We start from the raw sequence: 27396 nt of genomic DNA, 5'->3' as shown, positions 1-27396 counted from the left end.
CAATAACCTGCATGTATCTTCATGGTGATAACTCTGTAAGAACTCCATAAAAGATCTGCCTGGACTGCGATAAGTTCATTCTTTAGGTACCAAGCAGTGAAGCTCTCTTGTTTAATGCAGCATAAAACATTCTAGAAAGTAAAGGAGGGGAGAAGGAGGTCAAGTCATTAAGAAACTACAACTAAGGTGATGTAGTTTCTTCTAAAACAGCAGAACTTTTTCAATAAATCCGTGTTGAGATGGGAACAATACACGAACATCTTCTTCAAGCAGCTGGACAGAAGATTCATTTTCAGGGATCCAAGCCATGAATATTTTGTCCTTTCACTACCCCAACATTATCACATATCGCCTGTTCCCCTTTTATCATGCAACCTCAACTCAGACCTACCGTGGCTTTGTCTTTGTTGTTAAGCAGCAGCTTAAGGATCTGGACCTGCAGGTCCTCCACCACTGAAGAAGAACAGAGGAGACGTCAGTCCAATGGAGGAAAAACACAGAAACGCTGAAAGGTTAACATTAACACCTGCAGAAGCAGACATCATGTTCCTGAACTTAAACCCTAAGAGAAACAATCAGACCTTCGATCCTCTTCTTCAGCCTCTGGCAGCCGCGCTCGTACGCCCGGCGTCTCAGACGCTCATCTGAGCTCTCGTCTTTGGGATCTCGTTCATCTTTACCCTGCAGTTCAACCAGAAGAGGAAGGTCCAGCTCAGACTGTGAGAAGAACATTTCCTCTGATCTCAGTGAAAGAAACTAACAGATAACTGAGGAGGATAAATTCTTCTTATTTAGTTTAGATGCACCTCTGCCCCCTGTAGGATGAAGAAGTAACTGCAACACAGCAGGCTGCAGAGGTTTCATGTCACTAAATAAACCCCTGAGCTTTAGACCACGGATCAGAAACTGCAGAACTTATTAAGCTTCTGGAATCCGGTTCAGTGATGCATTCAGAGGCAGCTGGAAAATTTAACCACCATATAGGTTCAAGTTGGAAATCGACCAATCAGAGTATTCCCACCTCTGTTTGTCAGAACTGGTTTATAAAAACACATCCTGGATCAGGTTCTGCAGATCATCAGGAGTACCTCTTTGTCAAAGTGCGTGGGCCACCAGGTGGTCGGGATGAGTTCCTCCAGCCCTGCCTCCTTGACTCTCAGAGGAGTCTTGATGTAGAAGAAGACCACTGAACGCAGAACATCAAACGTAACGTTCGTTAAGGAAAACAGTCGACCCAAACTCTATGAGGACCAATCACCTGCTGGTCCTGAAGTAACCTTAATCACAGACAATGGTGATATCAGAAGGATATAGGACACTGTTGAGCAGGTACTTCCTGGACTTCTCATGACGCAGGATGGCTGTGGTCAGACGCAGATAGTGGATCTGGAACAGAACCAGACAAACATCTGTTCAGATGTGGAGAAGAGCTACTCCTGGAGTAGGTGATCAGAGAGTGGGTCATACCTGGAAGCCCAGGTCTGGGATGATGGGAGAGAAACGGTACGCCCTCAGCAGAGACATCATGAGCTGCTTCAGACACTCGTTGACCTCGTGGTCCTGCAGAAAGAAGAAACATCATGAAGTTTTAAGGCTGACCTGTGACCTGTCAGAACATGTTTTCAGCTCCTCAGGACCTCAAGGTCCAGTTTCGGTTCCAACCTTCCTTAAATAAAGTATATTAATGAGCCATCAGAGTTCTTTTTGTGCTGAATAATTGACTGAATCATCAAGGCCAATCAGAACATCTCGGACCGACCAGATCGATGAAGCCGATTAGAACACCTGAGGAGAACCTAACAGGAAGCATCATTAGAACTGATCAACATCATCAGAACTGTCAAGCTTCGTGTATACCCCTATGCCCACCGGGTCCTGTTGGGGGGACCCGATTCCCACCGGGACCTGTTGGAGGGACCCTATGACCACTGGAGCCCATTGGGGGAACCTGATTGGCGCTTGTTGATGGAGAAACAGAATGACTCTAGAACAGCTGGAGCAGATGGTGGTAGATCTCCGTGTCTGTGTCTGGTTCCTGCAGACAGATTGTGGATCAAACAGAAAGAACCTGGTTTAATTGGCTTTCTGACTGGGAATGTTATTTGTTATCTGCTGACGAGTCGCTGGGTTTAATGAGTGTTGAATTATTTCAGGACTAATAACTACAGCATCTTCACCTCGGTGATGTTTGTAGCAGTACAGGAAGACATTTAAGCTTCTGCTTCTCTAATTTATCCTGCTGGGACTCCATTCAGGGAAGACTCATTTACAGACCTTCAACACACTTATAAAGAACTACATTTAAAGAGAATCTCTTGTGTCCCTATAAAAGGTGAGGTATTTCATGTTCTTCAGGTGGAGCTTTTATTAGGCTGACAACACCCAAACAGCCAGTGAGGCAGATTGGTCCATCAGCGTTTACTGATTTAGACACTATGTTTGTGACCTTGAACAGTAAAATGAGTCTGTGCTCTAAAACCCAGCAGGTTCATTAAAGTTTAAAATATTGTGACACCAGCGCCGCGTGGTGGTAGAACACGTGACCCATACGGAGGGTGTCTGGGATCGAGTCCCAACCCCAGACACCCGTGAGGCATGTTTTCCCCCCTCTTCTCCACCCAACTTCCTGGTTCCCTACTTTTTAAAAAATAAAAGCCAACCACGATGCAGCGAGTCTGTTCTCTCTGTAGATCCATCCTTGAGGAGTCTGGTCCATTCATCTGGCTGTCAGGTCATACACCAGCAGGTGGAAAAGGAATGGACCCACCCTCTGTCATTGAGTCTGTCACCATGGCAACAGTTTAAAACGGACCCGGATTAGCAACAGAACAACAACGACGACGTTACACACCGGTTTCATACATGGAGGAAATGTCTGCTTTTATAAAGTGTCCGTCCAGCAGAAGCAGATGAACGTGTCAGCAGGTGCTGAGGAGGAAACAGTCTGGCATTCTGCTGAGCTTTTGATGCTAATGCTGTTCGGATCCCGGGACGATCCAAATTCCAATTTGGATTGAATAGAGGTGTCACTCCATAAGGTCTGATAAGGTCTAACATCTCACTGCCCCACCACTGTGCGGTACCATTGCAGTAGTGGCCCTTCTTGCTAACCGCCATGCCTTCCCACCAACGTAAAGTTCTGACAGATGTCAGTGAAATGAAATCCACCTTGGTTGTTCCCACCGGAGTCGCTTTCAAATAGATTAGAATAGGAGTCGGATTCAGAACCACACGTGGAAGTGGGTCAATCTGACGTGAACAGTTCTGATTTGGGCTTCATCTGAGCGTTCACACTTGTTCTAAAACGTCTCATCCTAAAAAGAAAATCAGATTTGGGCACATTTGCTTGCAGCGTGAACGGAGCGAAGTGGAAATCACTCCCTGCTGCAACAGGTAAAATCTAAACATCAGTTCTGTCTGCAACACCCTCCAGGGGGCGCTCTCCACAAAACCTCCATCTATGGAGTTCAAATCTGATTTATTTTTATTGAAACTTGCTTGAATCTCCTGATCTTCGCTGGGTCGAGCTGCAGTTTGAGGTGGAACAAGTTCACACAGACAGACCAGAGTTAGAAACCAGCTTTAACATTCATGGTCATCTCAAAGAAGGTCTGATCACAGTTTAGGAGGTCAGGTTGTTGTGCTCGCTCTCTCCTTGTTAGAGGAACCAGTCAAGAACAGATTTAGGCTCAGAATGGAGCTCAGTTCTGATGATGAAAGTCAGACAGGTTCATATTTACCTCCATCAGCAGCCAGAAGAGGTCCAGCAGCTGCTGGATGAGAGGGTGTTCATCCACAGATCCTCCTCCTTCCAGGATTCCCAGCAGGAAGTTCATCAGCACGTCCTCCACCAGGTAGACCTTACACTGGAGAGAGAGACACACAGTAAATCCTGTGTGCAGCAGTACCTCCTGCCGACAGGAAGCTGCCACTGGACACATTGGACTCTGCAATCTCAGCATCATCTGGGCCCTACACTGCTGAGCTTTAAAGTGACTCTGTAGAGGATCCTCCTGCTTCTGGTTTCTGACGTGTTCCTCTGAACTGGATCGTTTTGAACTGAAACACAGATAAGCTTGTGCAGCTGTTTGTCTCACCATGAGAGGAGCAAAATGGTTGAAGATGTGAGCCAGAGTGATAAGAACTGTTGGTTCTCCATGAAGCCTCCAGACTGAAGAGTCCTTCTCCAACAGCTTCTCCTCCTGCACACACAGAGGATGGGAGGTCTTCAAATACACCACAGGGACAGAGACATGTCCTAAAAACTCCAGTGGACCAGTCATTTCTTTAAGAGCATTTCTTGAAGCTCCTGCAGCATCAGAACACTGTGGAACACCACCAGTCCTAAAGTTAAATCACCTGAACATTGATGGAGGTGGAGAGGACGTTCTTGATGTGGCTCAGCAGTCTGTGGGCCTTCAGCAGGTCTGCAGTGGGGGGGTCCTGCAGGGGCAAGTAGCCTTCCACCGGGTATGTAGGTCCCACTTAGGTTAAAGACAAAAACATCGGATTCTGAGAAGAACCATATCCCTGCCTGTCAGCAGTGGTTCCAGTTAGGTTGGGTTCTGCAGAGTTCTGTCTCTGCTCGGTACCAGCCCAGAGGAGGACGATCCTGCCTCTGCATCAGGATGCATTCACTAGAGCTCAGATATTTAAACTCATTGGCTTTGCTACAACCAGTCAGATTTGATGAAGTCAGGTCAGGACTTCACACCCGAACCATGAGATCCGACGTTCTGTTCTTGTTCCAGGAATGGGTCACTGAATGCAGCGTCAGCGCCAGAGAAGCAGAAGCCAACAGCTGGAAACCAGAACAATAAATATCAGAATACGAAATTGACGCAGCAGTGACCTCTGCACCAGATCCATGAAGATCTTTGTCCTAAATCCATGCAGACCTGCCAGAACCAACCAGCTGTTTTAGGATCAGGTGCAATGTTAGATTTCATCATAAATCAAAGATAATTTAATCTTTTACTGCAGGATTATAATATTTTTTATATTTTTAGAACTGTGATGTTTTCATACTGTTTACTTCAAACTGTGGAGAGATTAGACCTCCTCAGTTCAACATGTCATACGAGCTTCTAGTCCAGTTTGCTAATATTCCTGATTTTATCGACTCCGTTCTGCTCTGATTGTTGCTTAAATGCTTCTGTTAAGCACTCTGGTTACATCGTATGAAAGGTGGACAATCAAAAGTCTGACTGACTGAAAAATGTTTGTCATTAATTATTAATTGAATAACCAGAAAGATATGGGTTCCTCAGAACATTAAGAACAATATTCAGCTGGAGAGAAAATGTTATAGTGGTGCTTCTAGATCAGGGATGCTGTAGACTGTACAACTTTAACTCATCCATTCTGAATCAATCAGCCTCGACTGAAGCATGTGGTCTACTGAGATCCACAGCATGTGTAACAACGTGAGGTTTCCTGGCCGTGCGCCTCTTCTACACAACAAACGCCACCGGCTTTCAGCAGATGGTATTTTTCTGCACTAGGACACATACAGCTCTGCTCTCTGACAAATGCAAAGCCATCTGCTCTTTTTACATAAATATGGGCAGATTTCCTCCTTAATTAATGCAGAATTCCTGATTAAATTTAGGCAAAGAGCATGAGTGCAGAGCTGCTGAAGAAGAAGACCTGCCTTTGCAGGAAACACAAACACAGGCTGGCACGTAGATATCTTTAAACAGCTTCATGCCCGAGAGTCTGAAGATGTTTCAAAGCAACACTGAGCTCCTTTTTATTCGGACCTGATAATGACGCTTCAGGTAAAATTCACCATCACTGGCTGAGAACCACCAGCTGGACACACAGGAGCATCTTTACCACAGAAATGATGATGAAGATGATAGATAAAGAACCAATCAGGTGTTTCTGAGCTGGAAGGATATCTGAGCGGTCTGCTGCCGAAGTTAAAAGCCACCGACTCTTTGAAGGATAGGCTGATGGCCGGGAAGTACGCCACGCCAGGACCCATCTTAATGTTGTTGAAGGCCGTGCCCAGAGACTGACCATTCCTGAGGACACAGAGAGAAGATGGTGGTACCAGTTCTGGTTCTGGTAGAGAGACTCTGTGCCGAGCAGCTGCTATCAGCAGACCTCTAAGGAGACAGAACTGCTGTGAGCGGTGGAAAGAGGCGTTTACCTCAGAGTCATGTCTACACTCAGCTTAGCTTAGCATAGAGACGAGTAACAGATGGAAACTGTTAGTGTTGGAATAATTGAATAAAGATTTGTCTTATAGTTTCTCCTATTTATTAACTTGACTATTTGATCTTATAACTTTTCATGATATATGTGTGAGAAAGGATGTGTGAGTTTGTCTGCAGGCAAAGATCATAAATGGAGCTGAATTAGCAGAGAAGGAAGCAGTCCAGTTGAGGAGGTCATAAAGATGAAGGCTGATTACACTCAACAAAAAGTCACAACTGACCCTACAAGTTGGAGGAGACTGTGGGAAATGTGTTGTTAATGTATAAAGCTGTTTATGACCTGTTTATGATGCAGCTGTTGTTTTCCTCCATCCTTTAGAGAACAATGTTTTTATAAACTAGGGACCCCCGAAAGACAATAAAAAGAGGAAGCGGACAGATGCTGTTCAGATCTGTAACTGAACAAATCTCTCCTCGCAAAGCGAGTAAAAGAAACTAATACTTTGTCTCTCTTTTCTTTTTGTGTTGTTATAAATATTGTTAGGTTGGTTAAACCTGACAGTTAGCATGTGTGCAGACTCACAGGCAGAAGGTGATGGTTCCTTCGTCCAGGTCGATCAGACAGCTCACAATGTCTCCAGCTGCCCACGACTGCTCAGAAAAACCCAAAACATGAACATCTGACCCACTCCTGATCGCCCACAGACACTCCCACAGCTTCCCTGCTTCACCTTTCCATAGTTGGTGGTCGTCACATTCCACTTCCTCACTCGGTTCCCATCGTAGGCGTATGAGTCCGGAGTGTCCCCAACCCCTTCCTGAGGAGAGAACAGAGACCAGCGTGAGTACTGATCCGGACCGTCAAACCGAACCTGACTCTTCATCGTCATCATCACCTCCTGGTTGAAGCGACAGCTCAGCGTGCACCAGCCGATCTGCATCAGACCCTGAGAGGAGATCAGAACCTCGTAGGTCCATTTCCCTGCATAAACAGAACCCATTCAGACAGGATGTTCAGCTCAGTTCAGGCCGGTCTGTAAGTAACCTGGACAACCAGCAGTGAGATGTTTACCTTTATAAACACAGGTGGTGGCTCTGATGGAGCTGAAGTTACTGTGGCCGATCACCTGCAGGAAGCAAACATGATGTTAGACCTTCTGTTTCAGCCTGGAGCTTCCAAACCATCCATCTGACCCGGCTCACCCCCAGCAGGTCGTCATCCACAAACAGAAGACCTTCAAAGCCGCTGGTGTGATCCAGAACCACAGGCTGAGGGCCCAGACGACCTTCGGCAGACGGATCTGAACGCAGAAACATAATGGACATCATAAGCATCACCTCAGCTGACTGCAGGCTGAAACACCAACATCATCAGGAGGTTGCTCTCCATCTCAGCCCTGCACACGGACTAGAGGCCCTCCATGGGTCTTTCACGTGTTTTAATCTGCATGTATGTAAGGCAGCAGCAGCAGAACTGAGCCTTTACCTCTGCTGTCCTCAGAAGTTTCTCCTTCAGACAGAAGTCTCTCCAGATGAGAGCCCAGGTCCTGGAAACCCAGAGGCTTCCTGCACACCAACAGAGAGCAGAAGTTCAGGAAACAGATGAAGCTTTTCATCATCTGTTCAAAGCATGTTCTGATCCAGCGGAACCAAGGTTTTTTAAATCGACGTTTAAAAAGTAAAAGTAAATCATACTACTAGTCCAAGTCACCTGACTCGGATCCAAGCCTCTGACCACTGCTACCACCACAAATATTAATATTAATAATAATATCCATTCAAAGATTTAGATATGAAGGTGAAATGACTACAACATGAATTATGCATAAAATAGAAAAGAGTTGATGAATAAAGTAAAAATCAGAGAGGAGTAAAAGATGTAAATAAAAACCTGCAGCTTTATGTTCGACTGTTAGGAACAAGAACAGAACAGCTGACAGAACCTTTCTATTAATGGACCTGTGGCTGAAACATGAAGCTGGTGGCTTATTGGTGGACAACACACACACACACACACACACACACACACACACACACACACACACACACACACACTCCGATCTGGCGTTCAAGTAAACGTACAGAAGTTAGATTTAAACAGACCTTGGGTTTGAGTCTGAACCAACACAGACGGGTCTGTATGGGTCAGCAGGCAGTCTGCAGATTACAGACTCAAGGTGACTCAACTAAACATTTTAAACAAGCCTTTAACAACAAAAGTCTAAAATAACTGAGGTTTGTTGTGTTTTTTACAGAGTTCTGGTTCTGTTGGACTGCAGAAACAAGACCAGGAACAACCTGACTCTGGAGCAGCAGGTTCTGTTCAGTACCTGAGTGACGCGACAGTCGGTCCCTGTGTGCTGGGTGGAAACACATGATGCAGGTAGTCGCTCAGCAGCTTCTCATTCACGATACCTGAGAGACAAAGAAGAGGTTCAGCTGAGGATCTGCATCTTCATCATGTTCCAAACATCAAACAGGAACAACATGGAGACAGTCTGGCTGGGACCAGCATCAACCATCTGACAGAACTCAGCAAGAACCTCAGATGCCTGCTTCCGTTTCCCAATATTATTCCAGGAAGCAAAGTCATTCTCCAGGAAAGAGTTTGGAAATTTTCAGTGTGAAAACCTGACCAGGTAAACTGCTCCAGGGGGAGGAAATGAGGCATTACCATGGTTACAGAGTAATATGAGACCCGGTTTGAGCATGATTTTACTGATTTAGTAAAACAAGAAGCAGAACTGCCTGTGAGCAGCATCCCAGAGAAGCAGACAACCACCGCTGAAGCTCTGAGGAAAACCTTAAACCATTAGGGCTTCCTGATCAGGCAGCACCATATTAGGAAAACATGCTGGTTGAGATGGTAACCACAAGAAACTATTAAACAATTAAACAGTATTAATGTCTGCCTGCTCCGGGTACACAGACAACATTAATGGGCTTCAGCCATGAGAGGAACAACAAGAACTGAACTACACAGAGAAGAAAAGAGGCTGGTAATAACTCTGAATCCCAGAATGCACGGCATTAACCCATCCTCCTGCAGAGCTCCCAGGACGGAGGAGATCCCCGTGACATCATAGATCTATAAACCAATGACATCCCTGAAAAAACACTCCATCTTCAGACCCAAAGTAAGGTACAGTCTGCCGTTCCGATGGCCGTAACAGGGTTAAAAATAAAACTAGTTTGAGCCAAAGATTCCCTAAGAATAGACGGTGTCCCTGACCAAGCTGTTTTTCTCCACAACGCCTGGAAAAGACAGCATTAAAACTGCCGGTCCAGTCCAAGCAGATGCTCCCTGTCCCAGCTGCTACTGAGAGTGGCTGCCATGAAACTCATTGCCCCTATTGAACCTGTCCTCCTGTTCATTAGAACAGTTCATGTAGGAGGTTATGTCTGGGCAGAAAAAATTGATTTAGCTAATTTGACTTCATTGCTAAAAACAAACCTGGTTCTGAAATATTAAAGGGCACCTATGATGCTTTTAAATCCTTCCTTTCCCCCTTAAATCATCCAGCTGTGGTCTATATAAGGTGGAACCTCAACGCTTTGGTCTGAACTCCTTGTTCTTGTAGCTCCTCAGGCTCCTCTTTTACCTGTTCTGAGGAACGTCTGAGAGCAACTTGTTTTGGTGCTGTCTCTTTAAATGCTGCTGAGGCACTTCACACCCCGCCCCCTAAAGGTCAAAGAGCGCTCCACTTTAACCTGTTCAGCCATTTTTGTAGTTTGATAACAATGATCTAGCACCACAGAAACAAGACAAAAACAGCAACAACAATGAAAACTGTTAATGTAATAATAATATTAAAACACGCAGAACGGTTCTGTTCTCCAGAAGCTAAAAGCAGCACCAACATCAGCAGAAGACCCAATGCTGCTGCTATCAGAACCACGGCCAGGACGTCACATCTACACAATAAATGAATGTCTAAAATAAAGTTTGGTGTCATTTAAGCGTTATTTGCAGCTTCCTGCATCCGTCGTTTCCATAGACAGAAGGAACCGAGCCCTTAATCAGATGAAGTCTTTCAGCAAATCCTTCTTGATACTGGAGGAGGTTGATGAAGAACTCGTCCTTGAAGAGCTTCATGCAGACGAAGAGGAATTTTTCCACTGATGTGGGAACATTTCCATGAAATAAAATTTAATCAGGAACTTTAAGAGGTTCTGATGCTGGGGGACGGTGTCATGAATTGTGTGTTAAAACACCCAACAACCCAACCGAACTTATCCTCTTTCAGCGTCGGCACTCTTCAGCTTGGACTACAAAATCACAGCGAGAAATAAAAATTACAAATACAAGAAATTGATCAGCCGCAGATCCATGACCTTATTTAGCTGTTCAGCAGGAAAAACTGTGACAAAACAGTTGGAAAAATGTAACAAATGATAGAGAAACCTGAACGGACTGAAAAATACCACCCAAACAGAAACCTGGAGAGACTAAATTCAACTTTTCTGCCCTCCTACAGAGTTCAGGTACACAGGAAAATGTATTTAAAGGCTAAAAAAGTAGATTTTGCAGGATATGTCCCCTTTAATGTTCACCTTGAACTGTGACATCACTGCATCATACAGATGTTACAAATGCACCTTTTATTTATATATGTGTATATTGTACATTGTAAATTTGTATATTGTGTAATACAAAAACAAAACCAGAGAGCAAAGTGTACCGGAGTCAAATTCCTTGTTTGTTTGTACGAACTTGTCAATAAAGTTGATTCTGATTCTTTGTTGTTTATTATTTATCTTATTCTTTTCATTTCTTTCAGTAGTTTAGCTGAATGTTACTGGCCTAGGTAAAGAGTTAGTTAATTGAAGTATTTTACCTGGAAGTTCAAGTATTCTGTTAATAAACTATAGTATTATATAGTAAAAACAAGGTTTTAAAAAATTACCTTCTGCTGCATTGGTTAAAACAATTAAAACAACTTGGTTGTAGTTTCTTAATGACTTGACCATGAAGCTGCAAATATATCATCATTGCAATATCAATGTGTGTAATATTAACTTCACCAAGGACTATTTGGAGTTCAATAAGTGTTGGCTGATATAATGCAAATGGTATGAACTTGTATTTTTCAGGCTAGTGTAATATTAAGGCAGTTGGACAGAGTCTCCCAGCCGCAGATGTTCACACCAGACGCAGAGGACATTGATCACACAGGGAGGGAAGCACAGAGAAAACTATCACAACCTGGTTTCATTATGTTATTCCTTTTTATCACCATCGCAACATTTTCTTACATCAGCCAGCTCTCTTTAAACACTTCTTGACCTTCTAAAACTTGTCAAGCTTCATTAAACAAGTGTCACTAAATATATTTACAAGCACAGAGAACCTTGATGCACGGTGCATAAATAATTAGCTAGCATTTATTGAAGTCCAGGCAGTTCTTTGTGTTGCATACAGTGATATCGCCATAACAGCCCTGGACCTGACCCTCAGACCTCCTACCTGTGGATCTGGGTTTGTCCATGTCCGAGGCCAGTCTGTAGTTCCTGCGCGTCAGAGCCGTGAGACCTCCCTTTGTGCTCATCCCGATGGACTGGATTCACCGGCCCATTCACTGCTGACAGAACAGAACCGCCACATGAGTTCTGACTCACTCAGTTCATCACAGAGCAGAATCTGACTATGATTTAAGGTAGAGCAGATGTCCCCTCTGTCCAGGACAGAGACTATGTTTAATGTTTTAAGCATATACAGGGGTTGGACAATGAAACTGAAACACCTGGTTTTAGACCACAATAATTTATTAGTATGGTGTAAGGCCTCCTTTTGCAGCCAATACATCATCAATTCATCTTGGGAATGACATATACAAGTCCTGCACAGTGATCAGAGGGATTTTAAGTCATTCTTCTTGCAGGATAGTGGCCAGGTCACTACGTGATACTGGTGGAGGAAAACGTTTCCTGACTCGCTCCTCCAAAACACCCCAAAGTGGCTCAATAATATTTAGATCTGGTGACTGTGCAGGCCATGGGAGATGTTCAACTTCACTTTCATGTTCATCAAACCAATCTTTCACCAGTCATGCTGTGTGTATTGGTGCATTGTCATCCTGATACACAGCACCGCCTTCAGGATACAATGTTTGAACCATTGGATGCACATGGTCCTCAAGAATGGTTCGGTAGTCCTTGGCAGTGACGCGCCCATCTAGCACAAGTATTGGGCCAAGGGAATGCCATGATATGGCAGCCCAAACCATCACTGATCCACCCCCATGCTTCACTGTGGGCATGCAACAGTCTGGGTGGTACTCTTCTTTGGGGCTTCTCCACACCGTAACTCTCCTGGATGTGGGGAAAACAGTAAAGGTGGACTCATCAGAGAACAATACATGTTTCACATTGTCCACAGCCCAAGATTTGTGCTCCTTGCACCATTGAAACTGACATTTGGCATTGGCATGAGTGACCAAAGGTTTGGCTATAGCAGCCCGGCCGTGTATATTTACCCTGTGGAGCTCCTGATGGACAGTTCTGGTGGAAACAGGAGAGTTGAGGTGAACATTTAATTCTGTTGTGATTTGGGCAGCCGTGGTTTTATGTTTTTTGGATACAATCCCGGTTAGCACCCGAACATCCCTTTCAGACAGCTTCCTCTTGCGTCCACAGTTAATCCTGTTGGATGTGGTTCGTCCTTCTTGGTGATATGCTGACATTACCCTGGATACCGTGGCTCTTGATACATCACAAAGACTTGCTGTCTTGGTCAAAGATGCCCCAGCAAGACGTGCACCAACAATTTGTCCTCTTTTGAACTCTGGTATGTCACCCATAATGTTGTGTCCATTTCAATATTTTGAGCAAAACTGTGCTCTTACCCTGCTAATTGAACCTTCACACTCTGCTCTTACTGGTGCAATGTGCAATCAATGAAGACTGGTTACCAGACTGGTCCAGTTTAGCCATGAAACCTCCCACACTAAAATTACAGGTGTTTCAGTTTCATTGTCCAACCCCTGTATGTGCCTGCATACATCTACATGTACATGAACTTTGATGACGTCCTGTTCTTAATCTCTAAGGTCCAGTTTGTTGATGGAGCAACCGTTGCCAACAGCAGCAACTTTAACCATTCTCTAAGCATCTACCGAGGTTTAGGAATGAGTTCATAGTTAGATCAGAACCAGAACTGCAGCCTCCGCTCTAATTCATCCTAAAGGTTTTGAAGAAGGTTGAGATCAGAACTCTGCAGGACAGTCAAGGTTCTCCACGCTCGCAGCCACAGAAGTGGTTGAAACACCAGGGTTCATTGATTTGGTGCTGGGACCAAATATTTTATGCAACATAGTGTGTGTGTATATAAATGACATAATAATAACTGGATCAATGGAGCCCATTTGCTTCAATGAGGTTTATTACCACCAGTAAGTCTGTAGCCGTCATTTTGGCTCTAAGTGCTGCTCCTAGGAACATCTTACTGGCTGCTCCATCTCCTTAAACACCACATTTCTATTCGCTGTTGGAGGCTGAAGTCTGGAGAAGCTTCCCTGATGAGAAAAACACGCTCAGATCATCATCTAGTGTCTGTTTTCCATCAGCCAGAGCGGACTAAACTCACCATGAGAAGCTGGACGTCAGGTATTCAAGTTAATTAACTGATTTATTTGACATGAATCTCCTGAATGTAAAATGTTATTAGCCGAATAATCTCCTAAATATGCTGTTCTCTAAACTGCTATTAGTAGTTTCTACGTCAGCTCATCGCAACAGTCAGTGTAATACCAGCAGTTCGGCTCGGTCCTGGTTCTGGATGGACGTGAAATTGGCAGGTGTTAGCGCCTACCTCGAATCAGATCGGTTCTGTTCCGTGTCAGTCATCGAAGCTAGCAGCGGGCTAATAGCCAAAGCTACCCGGCTATAGCAAACATTACCCCGCAGCTTCTCACCGTCTGAGCGGGATTCTCTTCCAGCTGTGGCCGCCGCTGTGAGCTACACTCCGGCTGATGAAAGATCTGTGGCTCGTTACCAGCGGCTGGAGGCTAATTTTCACAACAATCTCCAACTTGTTAACGCCTCTCAGTGTACGGAGCGCTGCTTGGTCCAAAACAGAGAACACAAATCCCGTTCCTGGAAACAACGCGAGAGCAGGAAGTCAGCGATCAACAGGTTTTTATAGGAGTGTACAAGCTAAAGATTAGACATTGAAATCATAATCATAAACAAGTCATAGTGGTCAGAATATCTGTCCATGCTGCACATTAAGACCAGACTTGATACTCTTTAGTTACAGAAGTCTTTAAATGCATTTAGATTTTTGATAATGTTCTACCAACATACTGACAAAAATATTCTTTACAAGGTACGGCTGCACAATATAACAAATCTATCATTATAGCAATATCACTGTATATCGCAAAGAACTGCCTGGTCTGCAATAAATGTTAGATGATTATTTAAGCACCACCATTCAGTCCCTCTATGGCTGTAATATTGGTGACTCTTATTTAATTCAGCTTAAAATGTTTTACAAGCTGAAGAGGTGAGGAGGAGGTCTAAGCTGTTTCAGCCACAAGCAACTTTTTAATAAAACCTTGGATTGAGATGGAAATAAACTATTTAATTTTCTTTTTCAGTAGCTTTATCTGGGGTCCATATTTGCTTTGAACCCAAAGCAGAAAGACAGGTCACTCAAGTTATATAATTTTCAAAATATTATATCACATATGATTATGCAGTCAGTCGTTTCATAATAGCAGACTGTAACAAGTAGAGTTATCTTCAAACAATATTAAACCTTTCAACATGGACTCAGATCTAAATTAGTACAACTACATAAAATCTGTCACTAAATCAGCTTACTGTAATCTTAGAAACATCACCAGAATAAAGGGTTTCCTGTCTAAACCTGGATGGCATTAAATTGACCTCTGATAATAAAGTAAAAAACCTTGGTGTTATTTTTGTCCAGAACATGTAATTTAAATCCCATATTAAACAGGTTTCTAGGATTTCCTTCTTTCACCTCCAGAACATTGCCATAATTAGAAATATCCTGTCCAGGAGTGATGCTGAAAAACTAGTCCATGCATTTGTTACTTCAAGGCTGGACTATTGTAATTCTTTACTATCAGGATGTCCACAAAATGCAGTTAAAAGCCTTCAGCTGATTCAAAATGATGCAGCAAGAGTTCTGATAAAAATTAAAAAGAGAGATCATATTTCTCCTATTTTAGCTTCCCTTCATTGGCTCCCTGTTAAATCCAGAATATAATTTAAAATTCTCCTCCTCACATATAAAGCCCTTAATGATCTAGCTCCATCATACATCAGAGATCTGATTGGTCCATATGTTCCTAACAGAGCACTTTGTTCTCAGACTGCAGGTTTACTGGTGGTTCCTAGAGTCTCTAGAAGTAGAATGGGAGGCAGATCCTTTAGTTATCAGGCTCCTCTCCTGTGGAACCAGCTCCCAGTTTTAGTCCGTGAGGCAGACACCCTGTCTACTTTTAAGGCTAGGCTTAAAACTTTCCTTTTTCATAAAGCTTATAGTTAGAGTGGCTTAGGTTATCAGGGAGGGAGCCTTCCTCCCTCTGTTGAAGTACCCCTTTAAAGGGGCCTTTTGTGCATTCGTTTATTCACCGTAACCTGGAGGAATTCACAACACATTAGAATAAGATTTGAACAATCATTATAACTTGTGGAGCAGAAGGAAATGTTTGTCATCATGCTTTTTGACCCTGCCTCCAATGCCACGCCATGTGCCCAGGGACTATTGCCTGTCGGGTCTTTGTAGTCCCAAGGATGCTTACAACCTTCTAAGTCTTGACAGGAAGTATTGACCCCTCTAACTGGAGGGTGTCTATCCGTGCTTTATTCCATAGTCTGTCCAAATATGCCAATATAATATTCTACCATCCTTCTGCTCCCTAGACAGTAATACACATCAGACGCCCTGTCAATTAGTCTCACGGGTTAATCTTCGTCTTCCTCCTCGTTAGCATCAACCACAAGCAAAGGCATCATATGGGAAGGAGGAGGAGGTGCGGTTTTCCCTTCAATGGTTGTAGTAATAAAGCGAACAATCAAAGATCTTATACATGGTACACAGCAACATCCACAGGTAACCATAATAGCTACAAAAACATCAATGGAAATAAACAATGACATAATCAACCCTTTCCAGTGTCCAAACATTCCCGTCATCCAGTCTTCTAACGGATTGTCTATTCCTGAGTGCTCATGCATGGTTGCTGAAAGTGTTTTTAATCCTTCTAAAGCTTTTGAGATGGAACCATCAGGTGCAGTGTTGTTGGGAATAAAAGTGCAACACATATCCCCAAACATCGAACAGACGCCCCCTTTTTCTGCTAACAACATATCTAATGCCATTCGGTTTTGCACAGCCATGAGGGAGGTTGGTGCCAATTGTTCGGACAGGCCTTCTGGATCTGGACCTGGAGCTAAGTGGTGCACCTAAGGTGTAGACTAACCTTTAGGTGTAAATGAACGCTTTCTCACCCTAGGGGATTATTCTGCCCCTTGAATTGGGTGAGAAGGGTCTTCTGGTGTGCTGGTGTTGTCCCTCAGGTTCTGCTGGACCTCTGGCAGCGATCTCTGTGGTGCCTCTGCTGCTGCACACTGGCTCCAATGATACCACGTGTCTCCTTTGCCCTTGAGCCTCACCGTGAGGTTCTCTCTGTGACCTGGAATGGACCCGTCCACCTGGGCTCTGACCACTTCCGTTTGATGACTTTCAGAAGGCTCCACTCCGCGTCTGAGGTGGTGGCTTGAACCTCGGATGGTTGGGCGGCCACCTGTTTTGAGAATGCTGCAACCAAGCTGTGGAGAGATCTATAGTAATCACAGTGAGACATAGATTGTTCACATTCAGTTAGAAATGGCAACCTGGTTTTTGGGCCTGGAAAAGGTCTTCCAGTCTGCAGTTCATGGGGCGTCAACCCATGTCTCTGGCTGACTGAGCTTCTTACTGACATCAAGGCTAAAGGTAATGCTGTGACCCAATTCATTTTGGTCTATGCACAGATTTTAGCCAATTTGGTTTTGATTGTCTGGTTCATCCTTTCCACCTTCCCTTGAGATTGGGGGTGGTACACTGTTCCAAAGGAATGTCTCAGTCCCAGGAACTTTTCAACCTCTCTAAGTTCTTCATTTTTGAAGTGTGTGCCGTTATCTCACCTGATTTTTGCAGGAAAACCGTGCCTGGGGATGTAGTGATTAATCAGACACTTCACCACTGTTTTGCTGTCTTCCTTTTTTGCTGGCCAGGCCTCTGGCCAACCGGTGAACGCATCCACACACACCAACAGATATCTGAACCCATTCACTCTCTCAGTCATGTCTGTGTAGTCTATGATGATTTCCTTACCTGCTACCGGGTCCACAGGGAACTTACCTGGTGCAGGCTTCAGAGTGGGTCTCACATTGAATTGTTGGCAGGTGCTACACGAGCTTATCCAATGACCTACCGTCTGTTTCAGGTATGGATGCCACCAGTGCTCAAGACTCTTCATCATTTGTGCAGTTCCTGCATGTCCCGGTCCATGTGCTTCTTCCAGCGCTGCTGTGGTCAAGGCTACGACACCTTCAGGGGCTACATAAATGTCTGCGGTGGCGATCTCCCAGGAAGTCCCCTCCAGCTCCTCAGCAAAGCTTTCCTGATAACACTCACAGTTATTCCTGTCATAGAAGAGGGTGACATGTGGCGGGTCAGGGGGAGAGACATAGGGCGCCAGGGTCGAGATCCAGGATTTCCACCGAAGGAAAGACGAGAGGATGCCTCCGCCCGCTGTGGTTTCTGGATGCAGGAGGACCCAATATATGTCAGCCATAGGGTCAGCCAGGGGTTGTATGAGCTACTGTCCGTGAGAGAGGCGGGAATTGTTGCCACAGGCTAGTTGAGTCCCATTGGGCAGATGCACAGACAGTCCATCAGGTCCACATAAAATGGTGGCTCCCATTTTAATCAACATGTCTCTGCCCAATAAGTTGACAGGGTGTCCGCTGACACCAAATAGCTGTGGTTTAAAGTCTGTCTCCCTATCTCGGTTTTTAGGGGCTTGGTGTAAGGCAGGACCTGTTTAGCCCCAGAAAACCCCATGACAGTGGTAGTCCTTGTAGAGAGGGTGGTAGGAGGGGCTTGTTGAATAGTTGAACATGTGGCCCCAGTGTCCACCAAAAAAGGAAGAGTTTGTCCATACACTGTCACGGACAGTAAGGGGTCCTCAGTCCCTCTGTCCGGGGGGTTCTGTGGGGGCCCTCAGTAGTGGTCTGGCCCAAAGCTGGGTTCATCCCAGGCTGGCAGCTGAATTGAAGGTTGATGCTGTGGACCTCCACGTGGTGGACCACCCATTCTCGATACGGGCGTCGCCCTGGACCTCCTCTGGGTCCAAACCCACGCCCATATGCCTCAAGGTTGTATGGACATTCTCGGCTCCAATGACCCTGCTCCTCACAGTAGTAGCAAACGTCAGCACCCCCCCATCGCCTTGGTGGTCCTCCACGGAATCCACGGCCCCTTGGCCCGCCCCTGCCCCTGAACCGGCCTGGTTGGGCATGATAAGGACCAGAGGTTGCAGACCTCGGTGCAATCGTGTCCTGATGGCCAGGAAAGGGAGGAGTCTGGGGGCCCTGAGAAACCGCACCTTCATACATTATTTTGGGAGTTTTGTTGTCTTTCTTCTTTTCTCCTGCTTTCTGCTTTGCTTTGGCTAACTGCATTTTTAGCAATTGGGTCTGCAGGGTCTTAAGTTCCTCCTCATCTTTCTTATGGTCCTCTCTTATTTTGGACAGGTGATGGATCAGATGGCAATCCCAAGTTCCAGTGTCCGCTCCAAGCATGTCCTCCATACTGGCCTTCACCTGTTGGGGTAGTCCCTTAAGGACAGCATTGTCAGGTTTAACCAACCTAACAATATTTATAACAACACAAAAAGAAGAGAGAGAGACAAAATGTTAGTTATTTTACTCGTACGAGGAGAACGATCATTAACATGTTCAGTTACAAGTCCCCAATCATTCTGAACAGCATCCGACCGCTTCCTCTTTTTATTGTCTTTCGGGGGTCCCTAGTTTACATAAAACATTGTTCTCTAAAGGATGGGGGAAAACAACAGCTGCATCGTAAACAGGTCATAAACAGCTTTATACATTAACAACACATTTCCCACAGTCTCCTCCAACTTGTAGGGTCAGCCGTGCCTTCATCTTTATGACCTCCTATTTATGACCTTTGCCTGCAGACAAACTCACACATCCTTTACTCACACATACATCATGAAAGGTTATAAGATCAAATAGTCAAGTTAAAGAATAGGAGAAAATATAAGACAAATCTATATTCAATTATTCCAACAAGCATCTCTGAACCAGTCTCGTTGTGCCCCCTCATTAGCTGGGTTAGTTTCTGTCTGAGTTTGCCACATGGATTTACACTGGTCCAGGTATTCCCTGGGGTTAATTTTAGGGTCCCATTCAAACTTAGGAATGGTGCGTTCCCTGGTTACAGGGTATGCTGTTCTCAATGCATCACCTAGCCAGTGGACATGCTGGGTGAAGAGGTCAGAATCCGGGGCTCCTGAGGTGTAAGCAGCAGTCTCAATCTCTCTACATGTGTGGTGTGGCATGCACCGTCCTGCTACTGCTCTATAATCTCCCAATGCTAGCGCTGTGCCTGCCATCAGGGTGTCTAAAGTCTGGAGCCACACTGCTGCTCCTTCAGTTATGGGGGGCAGTTTGTCACAGAGAGCCGTAATGTCACCCAGAGAGAAAGGTTTATACCTACAGGGGGCTCCAGAGCCTTGTTGCTGTAAAAGAGGATAATTGGTTTTTGGGGCATAACTAAATCCTTCTGGTTTAGCTGCAGCTTTGCGGGGTAAATGTTACCTTAACTGTCCAACTGTCTGACTGTCTATTGGGGATCCGTCCTCAGGATGGTTTCGCTGCGGATCTGCTCTGTCTTCTCCATCTTCCTGTGGTATGCTGTGCCTGTTTTTCTGCAGCTCTACAGCTGGGGTAGAGGTGTAACAAGGTGTGGGTGTGAGAAAAGGATTAGGACACAAAACCCTATCTGGCCTCCAGGATCCACTTAGCATTAAAGCCACTGAACCTTCCAGATCAGTCCCTGCTCCTTGTAAGACAGAGCCTGGCCCCCGTGCCCCAGCCTCTGAAATTAGACATGATTCTTGTGGGGGTGAGCGAAAGAGATTTGTTTTGCTCAGGCTTCTTTGATGTTGTTCTTGTCTTTCTCTTACCTCTCTGTCTTGAAAGGCTGCTTTTTCTTCATAATAGAAGGAACCTGGAGCTGCTGACATGGATGAGCTGGAACAATCCGCTGAAAGATCCACCTTTGTCAGCTAGAATATCCAATCCATGCACTACAAGTGTTCCATTTTCTACTTCCAATATGGGGTACAATCCATCAGGGGGCAGTGTGGGAGCACCAGTGAGTGAGCTGTACTTGGGGGAGGGTGCATACGGAGGAGGTGTTTCTACGCCCATCCCCTGAGCTGATTTTGACCCCTCATTCTTGTCTCCTTCTCTGGGTTTTTTCAGCTGCATTGAGTGAATTCCTCCTTGGTAAATCAAAAGTATGTCTCCCCAGAAGCGTTCCTCTTTTTCATATTTATGTATGTTTGTGTTGTACTTACTTTTGGACCAGACAGAAGCATCATTCAACTTACTTTGTGCTTCCTGTCTGTTTTTCTTCGCTGTGTTCAGTTTCTTTCTAAACCAATCACCTAAATTCCAGTTGTCCATCAAATTAATTCCATCCACCTTCATTGGTTGTCTTACCTTTTTTTTTTATATTCTTTTTCATTTTATTACCTTCCTCCTTACCTCTCGTTTGGAGAACCAGTGCTTGTATGTTAGTTAATTGTGTGTTTAGATCTAACCATCCTGGTTTTTCCGGAAATTACTCTTCCATGTTGTTTAAAATCCTGTGAAATTAATGTTCAATTAACGCTTCACAATATGCATATAAAATCCGCTTATCACTGTATTGTCCTTGTCAACACCGCCAGGTCACCGGACAATACAGTGCATTTAATAAAGACATACAGTCAGTCAGTCAGCGCTTGTCACAGTCATTCCCGTTTAATATCAGCAAAAACACTTAACATTCACATGTCTTCTATAATCTGCACTACAGATACTTATATCTAGTACTTTGTCTTTTATTTTACCCCAAATAATCATCTAGTTCAGTCGCACACACACACTCCAGCTCGTACTTCCTCAATTCAACACAACTATCTGTGACAGACACTCGCACACAGGAAATGCACAAAATGCAGAAACAATCCACTACAAGCCACTTCACCCTATATTCAATAAATGCTTTTATTTTCCCTCAAATAATCAAAATCCAACCGCATTTTTAATTCAGAATGTGTGTTCAATGATTTAACATCGACTGCACTACCAGTCGCTTGTGTAATTCCTCCGTGTGTCCACTAGATGGGCCTCTAACCCTTCGTGAGATTTCTGAATGAACGTATCATCTGTTAAAAAAAATCCAGATGAAGGTTTGTGAGGACTTTAACCTCATTTAATCCTTTGTGTTTTGCCAAAACACGGGCCTTAAACCCAGCTATATCTTATTGATCCGTCAATCAATAAGTTGGGACGCCACACCCAGCAATATCACCTTTTTTTCAGCTTTAAATCAGGGCTCTTACCTTGAAGCTGCCGTATTTTGCCGACACTGTCAGCAAATCTTATCTGGCTGTATTTTAACACGTCCAGTTAACACACACTCTTTTACAGTTTTGCAGAGTAAAATGACATTCAGAACCAACTGAGACCTGGTTAATTTAGCCTACACATAAATTCAATCGGAGAGTTTTATAAAATAGGCTCTGCCTCACCTTTTTAGAAGATTTATGGGCGCCCCGGTCTCAGACGTTTCCGTCTGTCACACTCTCTTGTTGTCCATGTCAGGGGTCACCAAATTGTTGAAGTACCCCATTAAAGGGGCCTTCTGCGCGTTCGTTTATTCACCATAACCTGGAGGAATTCACAACACATTAGAATAAATCACACGGAGACAGCTGTATGTCATACCTGGACCCAGGGAGAAGAGCTCACACCGAGATGTCTTCTGAGGCTCTCTCACTGGGCTCATTTCTTTTATTAAAACACACACGAAAAATTGTCAGCGCCCTTGTTTACAATATTTTCTACACATAGTCACGTACACACTTTTCCGGCTTACCATATTTAGACAGGTATTGTCCCACAGCTGCATCCCGTATCTTCTGATATAAGCAGGGAGTAACTCAGTCAGTTGTACTATCTCTAATTTTCACACACTCCTGCAGTTCTTCAGTAATTTTCCACTTCACCTGTGAGAAATACTTTTGCAGACCACACAATACACAATGTCTTATACTAACACATGTTACACATTTTATTTCCCACACTGGTTATGAACATAGTAATAATAATGATGCACACACATGGTATATCTCCACACCACCCTGTTGGATGGAGTAAGGGGGAGTCAGGTTTAGCCTAAACCGGCTCAGTTATGGTTGAGGTGTAAACACACCCTCCATTTCTGCTACCTGTATGACCCCTTCTCTTTTCCAATGGTTATAATCAGTCTGACAGAGAGGTATCCCAATTCTTGTGGTTTTTAGTATAACAATGACCATCAGTGGGCTCTAGATGGACACACTTTATCAGTGTATTATTTTAAATAGTAACCCTACACATAGTCCATTCTAAAAGGGCCAAACTCTAACACTGTTATGGCTTGCGAGATATAGGACCCCAGAATGCAGACGAGCAGGCAGCATGATGGTAAGTGCAAGAACGATTTAATAAAAAACAGAAACTCACTCTCAAAAGAGGCAGGAACAAAACAATAAATGGACAGGCTTGGCATGAACCACAAAGTAAGACAAGAGCATGATATGAGAACAAGACATGATATGAGAACAAGAGCATGATATGAGAACAAGACATGATATGAGAACAAGACATGATATGAGAACAAGAGCATGATATGAGAACAAGACATGATATGAGAACAAGACATGATATGAGAACAAGACATGATATGAGAACAAGACATGATATGAGAACAAGAGCATGATATGAGAACAAGAGCATGATATGAGAACAAGACATGATATGAGAACAAGACATGATATGAGAACAAGACATGATATGAGAACAAGAGCATGATATGAGAACAAGACATGATATGAGAACAAGACACGATATGAAAACAAGAGCATGATATGAGAAAAGGACATGATATGAGAACAAGAGCATGATATGAGAACAAGACATGATATGAGAACAAGAGCATGATATGAGAACAAGACATGATATGAGAACAAGAGCATGATATGAGAACAAGACATGATATGAGAACAAGAGCATGATATGAGAACAAGACATGATATGAGAACAAGAGCATGATATGAGAACAAGACATGATATGAGAACAAGAGCATGATATGAGAACAAGACATGATATGAGAACAAGACATGATATGAGAACAAGACATGATATGAGAACAAGACATGATATGAGAACAAGAGCATGATATGAGAACAAGACATGATATGAGAACAAGACATGATATGAGAACAAGAGCATGATATGAGAACAAGACATGATATGAGAACAAGACATGATATGAGAACAAGACATGATATGAGAACAAGAGCATGATATGAGAACAAGACATGATATGAGAACAAGACATGATATGAAAACAAGAGCATGATATGAGAACAAGACATGATATGAGAACAAGAGCATGATATGAGAACAAGACATGATATGAGAACAAGAGCATGATATGAGAACAAGACATGATATGAGAACAAGAGCATGATATGAGAACAAGACATGATATGAGAACAAGAGCATGATATGAGAACAAGACATGATATGAGAACAAGAGCATGATATGAGAACAAGACATGATATGAGAACAAGAGCATGATATGAGAACAAGACATGATATGAGAACAAGAGCATGATATGAGAACAAGACATGATATGAGAACAAGACATGATATGAGAACAAGACATGATATGAGAACAAGAGCATGATATGAGAACAAGAGCATGATATGAGAACAAGACATGATATGAGAACAAGACATGATATGAGAACAAGACATGATATGAGAACAAGACATGATATGAGAACAAGAGCATGATATGAGAACAAGACATGATATGAGAACAAGACATGATATGAGAACAAGACATGAGAACAAGAGCATGATATGAGAACAAGACATGATATGAGAACAAGACATGATATGAGAACAAGACATGATATGAGAACAAGACATGATATGAGAACAAGAGCATGATATGAGAACAAGACATGATATGAGAACAAGAGCATGATATGAGAACAAGACATGATATGAGAACAAGACATGATATGAGAACAAGACATGAGAACAAGAGCATGATATGAGAACAAGAGCATGATATGAGAACAAGACATGATATGAGAACAAGACATGATATGAAAACCAGAGCATGATATGAGAACAAGACATGATATGAGAACAAGAGCATGATATGAGAACAAGACATGATATGAGAACAAGACATGATATGAGAACAAGACATGATATGAGAACAAGAGCATGATATGAGAACAAGACATGATATGAGAACAAGAGCATGATATGAGAACAAGAGCATGATATGAGAACAAGACATGATATGAGAACAAGAGCATGATATGAGAACAAGACATGATATGAGAACAAGAGCATGATATGAGAACAAGAGCATGATATGAGAACAAGACATGATATGAGAACAAGACATGATATGAGAACAAGACATGATATGAGAACAAGAGCATGATATGAGAACAAGACATGATATGAGAACAAGAGCATGATATGAGAACAAGACATGATATGAGAACAAGACATGATATGAAAACAAGAGCATGATATGAGAACAAGACATGATATGAGAACAAGAGCATGATATGAGAACAAGACATGATATGAGAACAAGACATGATATGAGAACAAGACATGATATGAGAACAAGAGCATGATATGAGAACAAGAGCATGATATGAGAACAAGACATGATATGAGAACAAGACATGATATGAGAACAAGACATGATATGAGAACAAGAGCATGATATGAGAACAAGACATGATATGAGAACAAGAGCATGATATGAGAACAAGACATGATATGAGAACAAGACATGATATGAGAAAAAGACATGATATGAGAACAAGACATGATATGAGAACAAGAGCATGATATGAGAACAAGAGCATGATATGAGAACAAGACATGATATGAGAACAAGACATGATATGAGAACAAGAGCATGATATGAGAACAAGACATGATATGAGAACAAGACATGATATGAGAACAAGACATGGGAACAAGAGCATGATATGAGAACAAGACATGATATGAGAACAAGACATGATATGAGAACAAGAGCATGATATGAGAACAAGAGCATGATATGAGAACAAGAGCATGATATGAGAACAAGACATGATATGAGAACAAGAGCATGATATGAGAACAAGAGCATGATATGAGAACAAGACATGATATGAAAACAAGAGCATGATATGAGAACAAGACATGATATGAGAACAAGAGCATGATATGAGAACAAGACATGATATGAGAACAAGAGCATGATATGAGAACAAGAGCATGATATGAGAACAAGACATGATATGAGAACAAGAGCATGATATGAGAACAAGACATGATATGAGAACAAGACATGATATGAGAACAAGACATGATATGAGAACAAGAGCATGATATGAGAACAAGACATGATATGAGAACAAGACATGATATGAGAACAAGAGCATGATATGAGAACAAGAGCATGATATGAGAACAAGAGCATGATATGAGAACAAGACATGATATGAGAACAAGACATGATATGAGAACAAGACATGATATGAGAACAAGAGCATGATATGAGAACAAGACATGATATGAGAACAAGACATGATATGAGAACAAGACATGAGAACAAGAGCATGATATGAGAACAAGACATGATATGAGAACAAGACATGATATGAGAACAAGAGCATGATATGAGAACAAGAGCATGATATGAGAACAAGACATGATATGAGAACAAGACATGATATGAGAACAAGAGCATGATATGAGAACAAGACATGATATGAGAACAAGACATGATATGAGAACAAGACATGATATGAGAACAAGACATGAGAACAAGAGCATGATATGAGAACAAGACATGATATGAGAACAAGACATGATATGAGAACAAGACATGATATGAGAACAAGAGCATGATATGAGAACAAGAGCATGATATGAGAACAAGACATGATATGAGAACAAGACATGATATGAGAACAAGACATGATATGAGAACAAGACATGATATGAGAACAAGACATGAGAACAAGAGCATGATATGAGAACAAGAGCATGATATGAGAACAAGAGCATGATATAAGAACAAGACATGATATGAGAACAAGAGCATGATATGAGAACAAGACATGATATGAGAACAAGACATGATATGAAAACCAGAGCATGATATGAGAACAAGAGCATGATATGAGAACAAGACATGATATGAGAACAAGACATGATATGAGAACAAGACATGATATGAGAACAAGACATGATATGAGAACAAGACATGAGAACAAGAGCATGATATGAGAACAAGAGCATGATATGAGAACAAGAGCATGATATAAGAACAAGACATGATATGAGAACAAGAGCATGATATGAGAACAAGACATGATATGAGAACAAGACATGATATGAAAACCAGAGCATGATATGAGAACAAGACATGATATGAGAACAAGACATGATATGAGAACAAGACATGATATGAGAACAAGAGCATGATATGAGAACAAGACATGATATGAGAACAAGAGCATGATATGAGAACAAGAGCATGATATGAGAACAAGACATGATATGAGAACAAGAGCATGATATGAGAACAAGACATGATATGAGAACAAGACATGATATGAGAACAAGAGCATGATATGAGAACAAGACATGATATGAGAACAAGACATGAGAACAAGAGCATGATATGAGAACAAGACATGATATGAGAACAAGAGCATGATATGAGAACAAGACATGATATGAGAACAAGACATGATATGAAAACAAGAGCATGATATGAGAACAAGACATGATATGAGAACAAGAGCATGATATGAGAACA

General features: G+C 42.9%; 2 protein-coding genes across 7 annotated transcripts in view; both read right to left on the bottom strand.

Annotated features, from left to right (window-relative positions):
• LOC124856502 (E3 ubiquitin-protein ligase RNF123) overlaps positions 1-16658 on the bottom strand; it is a 74532-nt gene extending 57874 nt beyond the window's left edge. The window contains exons 1-19 of one of the 6 annotated variants that reach the window (XR_007035360.1): positions 16622-16658; positions 14078-14258; positions 11632-11746; positions 8495-8579; positions 7651-7730; positions 7368-7465; positions 7237-7291; positions 7061-7146; positions 6896-6982; positions 6748-6815; positions 5904-6029; positions 4360-4474; positions 4098-4202; positions 3741-3866; positions 1468-1560; positions 1313-1386; positions 1089-1206; positions 582-681; positions 392-453 (exon numbers count right to left, since the gene is read on the bottom strand). Coding sequence is in view for 5 of the 6 variants with exons in the window: in XM_047346978.1 (XP_047202934.1) it covers positions 392-453; positions 582-681; positions 1089-1206; positions 1313-1386; positions 1468-1560; positions 3741-3866; positions 4098-4202; positions 4360-4474; positions 5904-6029; positions 6748-6815; positions 6896-6982; positions 7061-7146; positions 7237-7291; positions 7368-7465; positions 7651-7730; positions 8495-8579; positions 11632-11713 (1560 nt within the window). In the remaining variant the exon portion in view is untranslated. Of the gene's footprint in view, positions 1-391; positions 454-581; positions 682-1088; positions 1207-1312; positions 1387-1467; positions 1561-3740; positions 3867-4097; positions 4203-4359; positions 4475-5903; positions 6030-6747; positions 6816-6895; positions 6983-7060; positions 7147-7236; positions 7292-7367; positions 7466-7650; positions 7731-8494; positions 8580-11631; positions 11747-13974; positions 14259-16621 lie in introns of all 6 variants that reach the window. The other 5 variants (XM_047346978.1, XM_047346979.1, XM_047346976.1 and 2 more) reach the window with 5 other exon arrangements.
• A 937-nt stretch (positions 16659-17595) lies between these two features.
• Positions 17596-20537, bottom strand: LOC124857389. The gene is made up of 2 exons (XM_047348640.1): positions 20402-20537; positions 17596-19056 (listed from the first exon to the last, which is right to left on the bottom strand). Exons 1-2 carry the CDS (start codon positions 20431-20433, stop codon positions 18354-18356), a joined length of 735 nt encoding a protein of 244 aa, XP_047204596.1. The 5' UTR covers positions 20434-20537; the 3' UTR covers positions 17596-18353.
• Positions 20538-27396: the final 6859 nt, after the last annotated feature.

This window comes from Girardinichthys multiradiatus, chromosome 20 (genome assembly GCF_021462225.1).
Source record: "Girardinichthys multiradiatus isolate DD_20200921_A chromosome 20, DD_fGirMul_XY1, whole genome shotgun sequence".
Classification (NCBI taxonomy): Eukaryota; Metazoa; Chordata; class Actinopteri; order Cyprinodontiformes; family Goodeidae; genus Girardinichthys; species Girardinichthys multiradiatus.
This window is presented reverse-complemented; position numbering and strand designations above follow the sequence as displayed.

Excerpts from the sequence above, each read along its gene's own strand:
- LOC124857389 (XM_047348640.1), bottom strand. The coding sequence starts at position 20,433 with ATGAAGAAAAAGCAGCCTTTCAAGACAGAGAG. Across the intron at positions 19,057-20,401 it reads CAGCCTTTCAAGACAGAGAG|GTTGGTTAAACCTGACAATG; the intron begins GTAAGAGAAAGA and ends AAATATTGTTAG.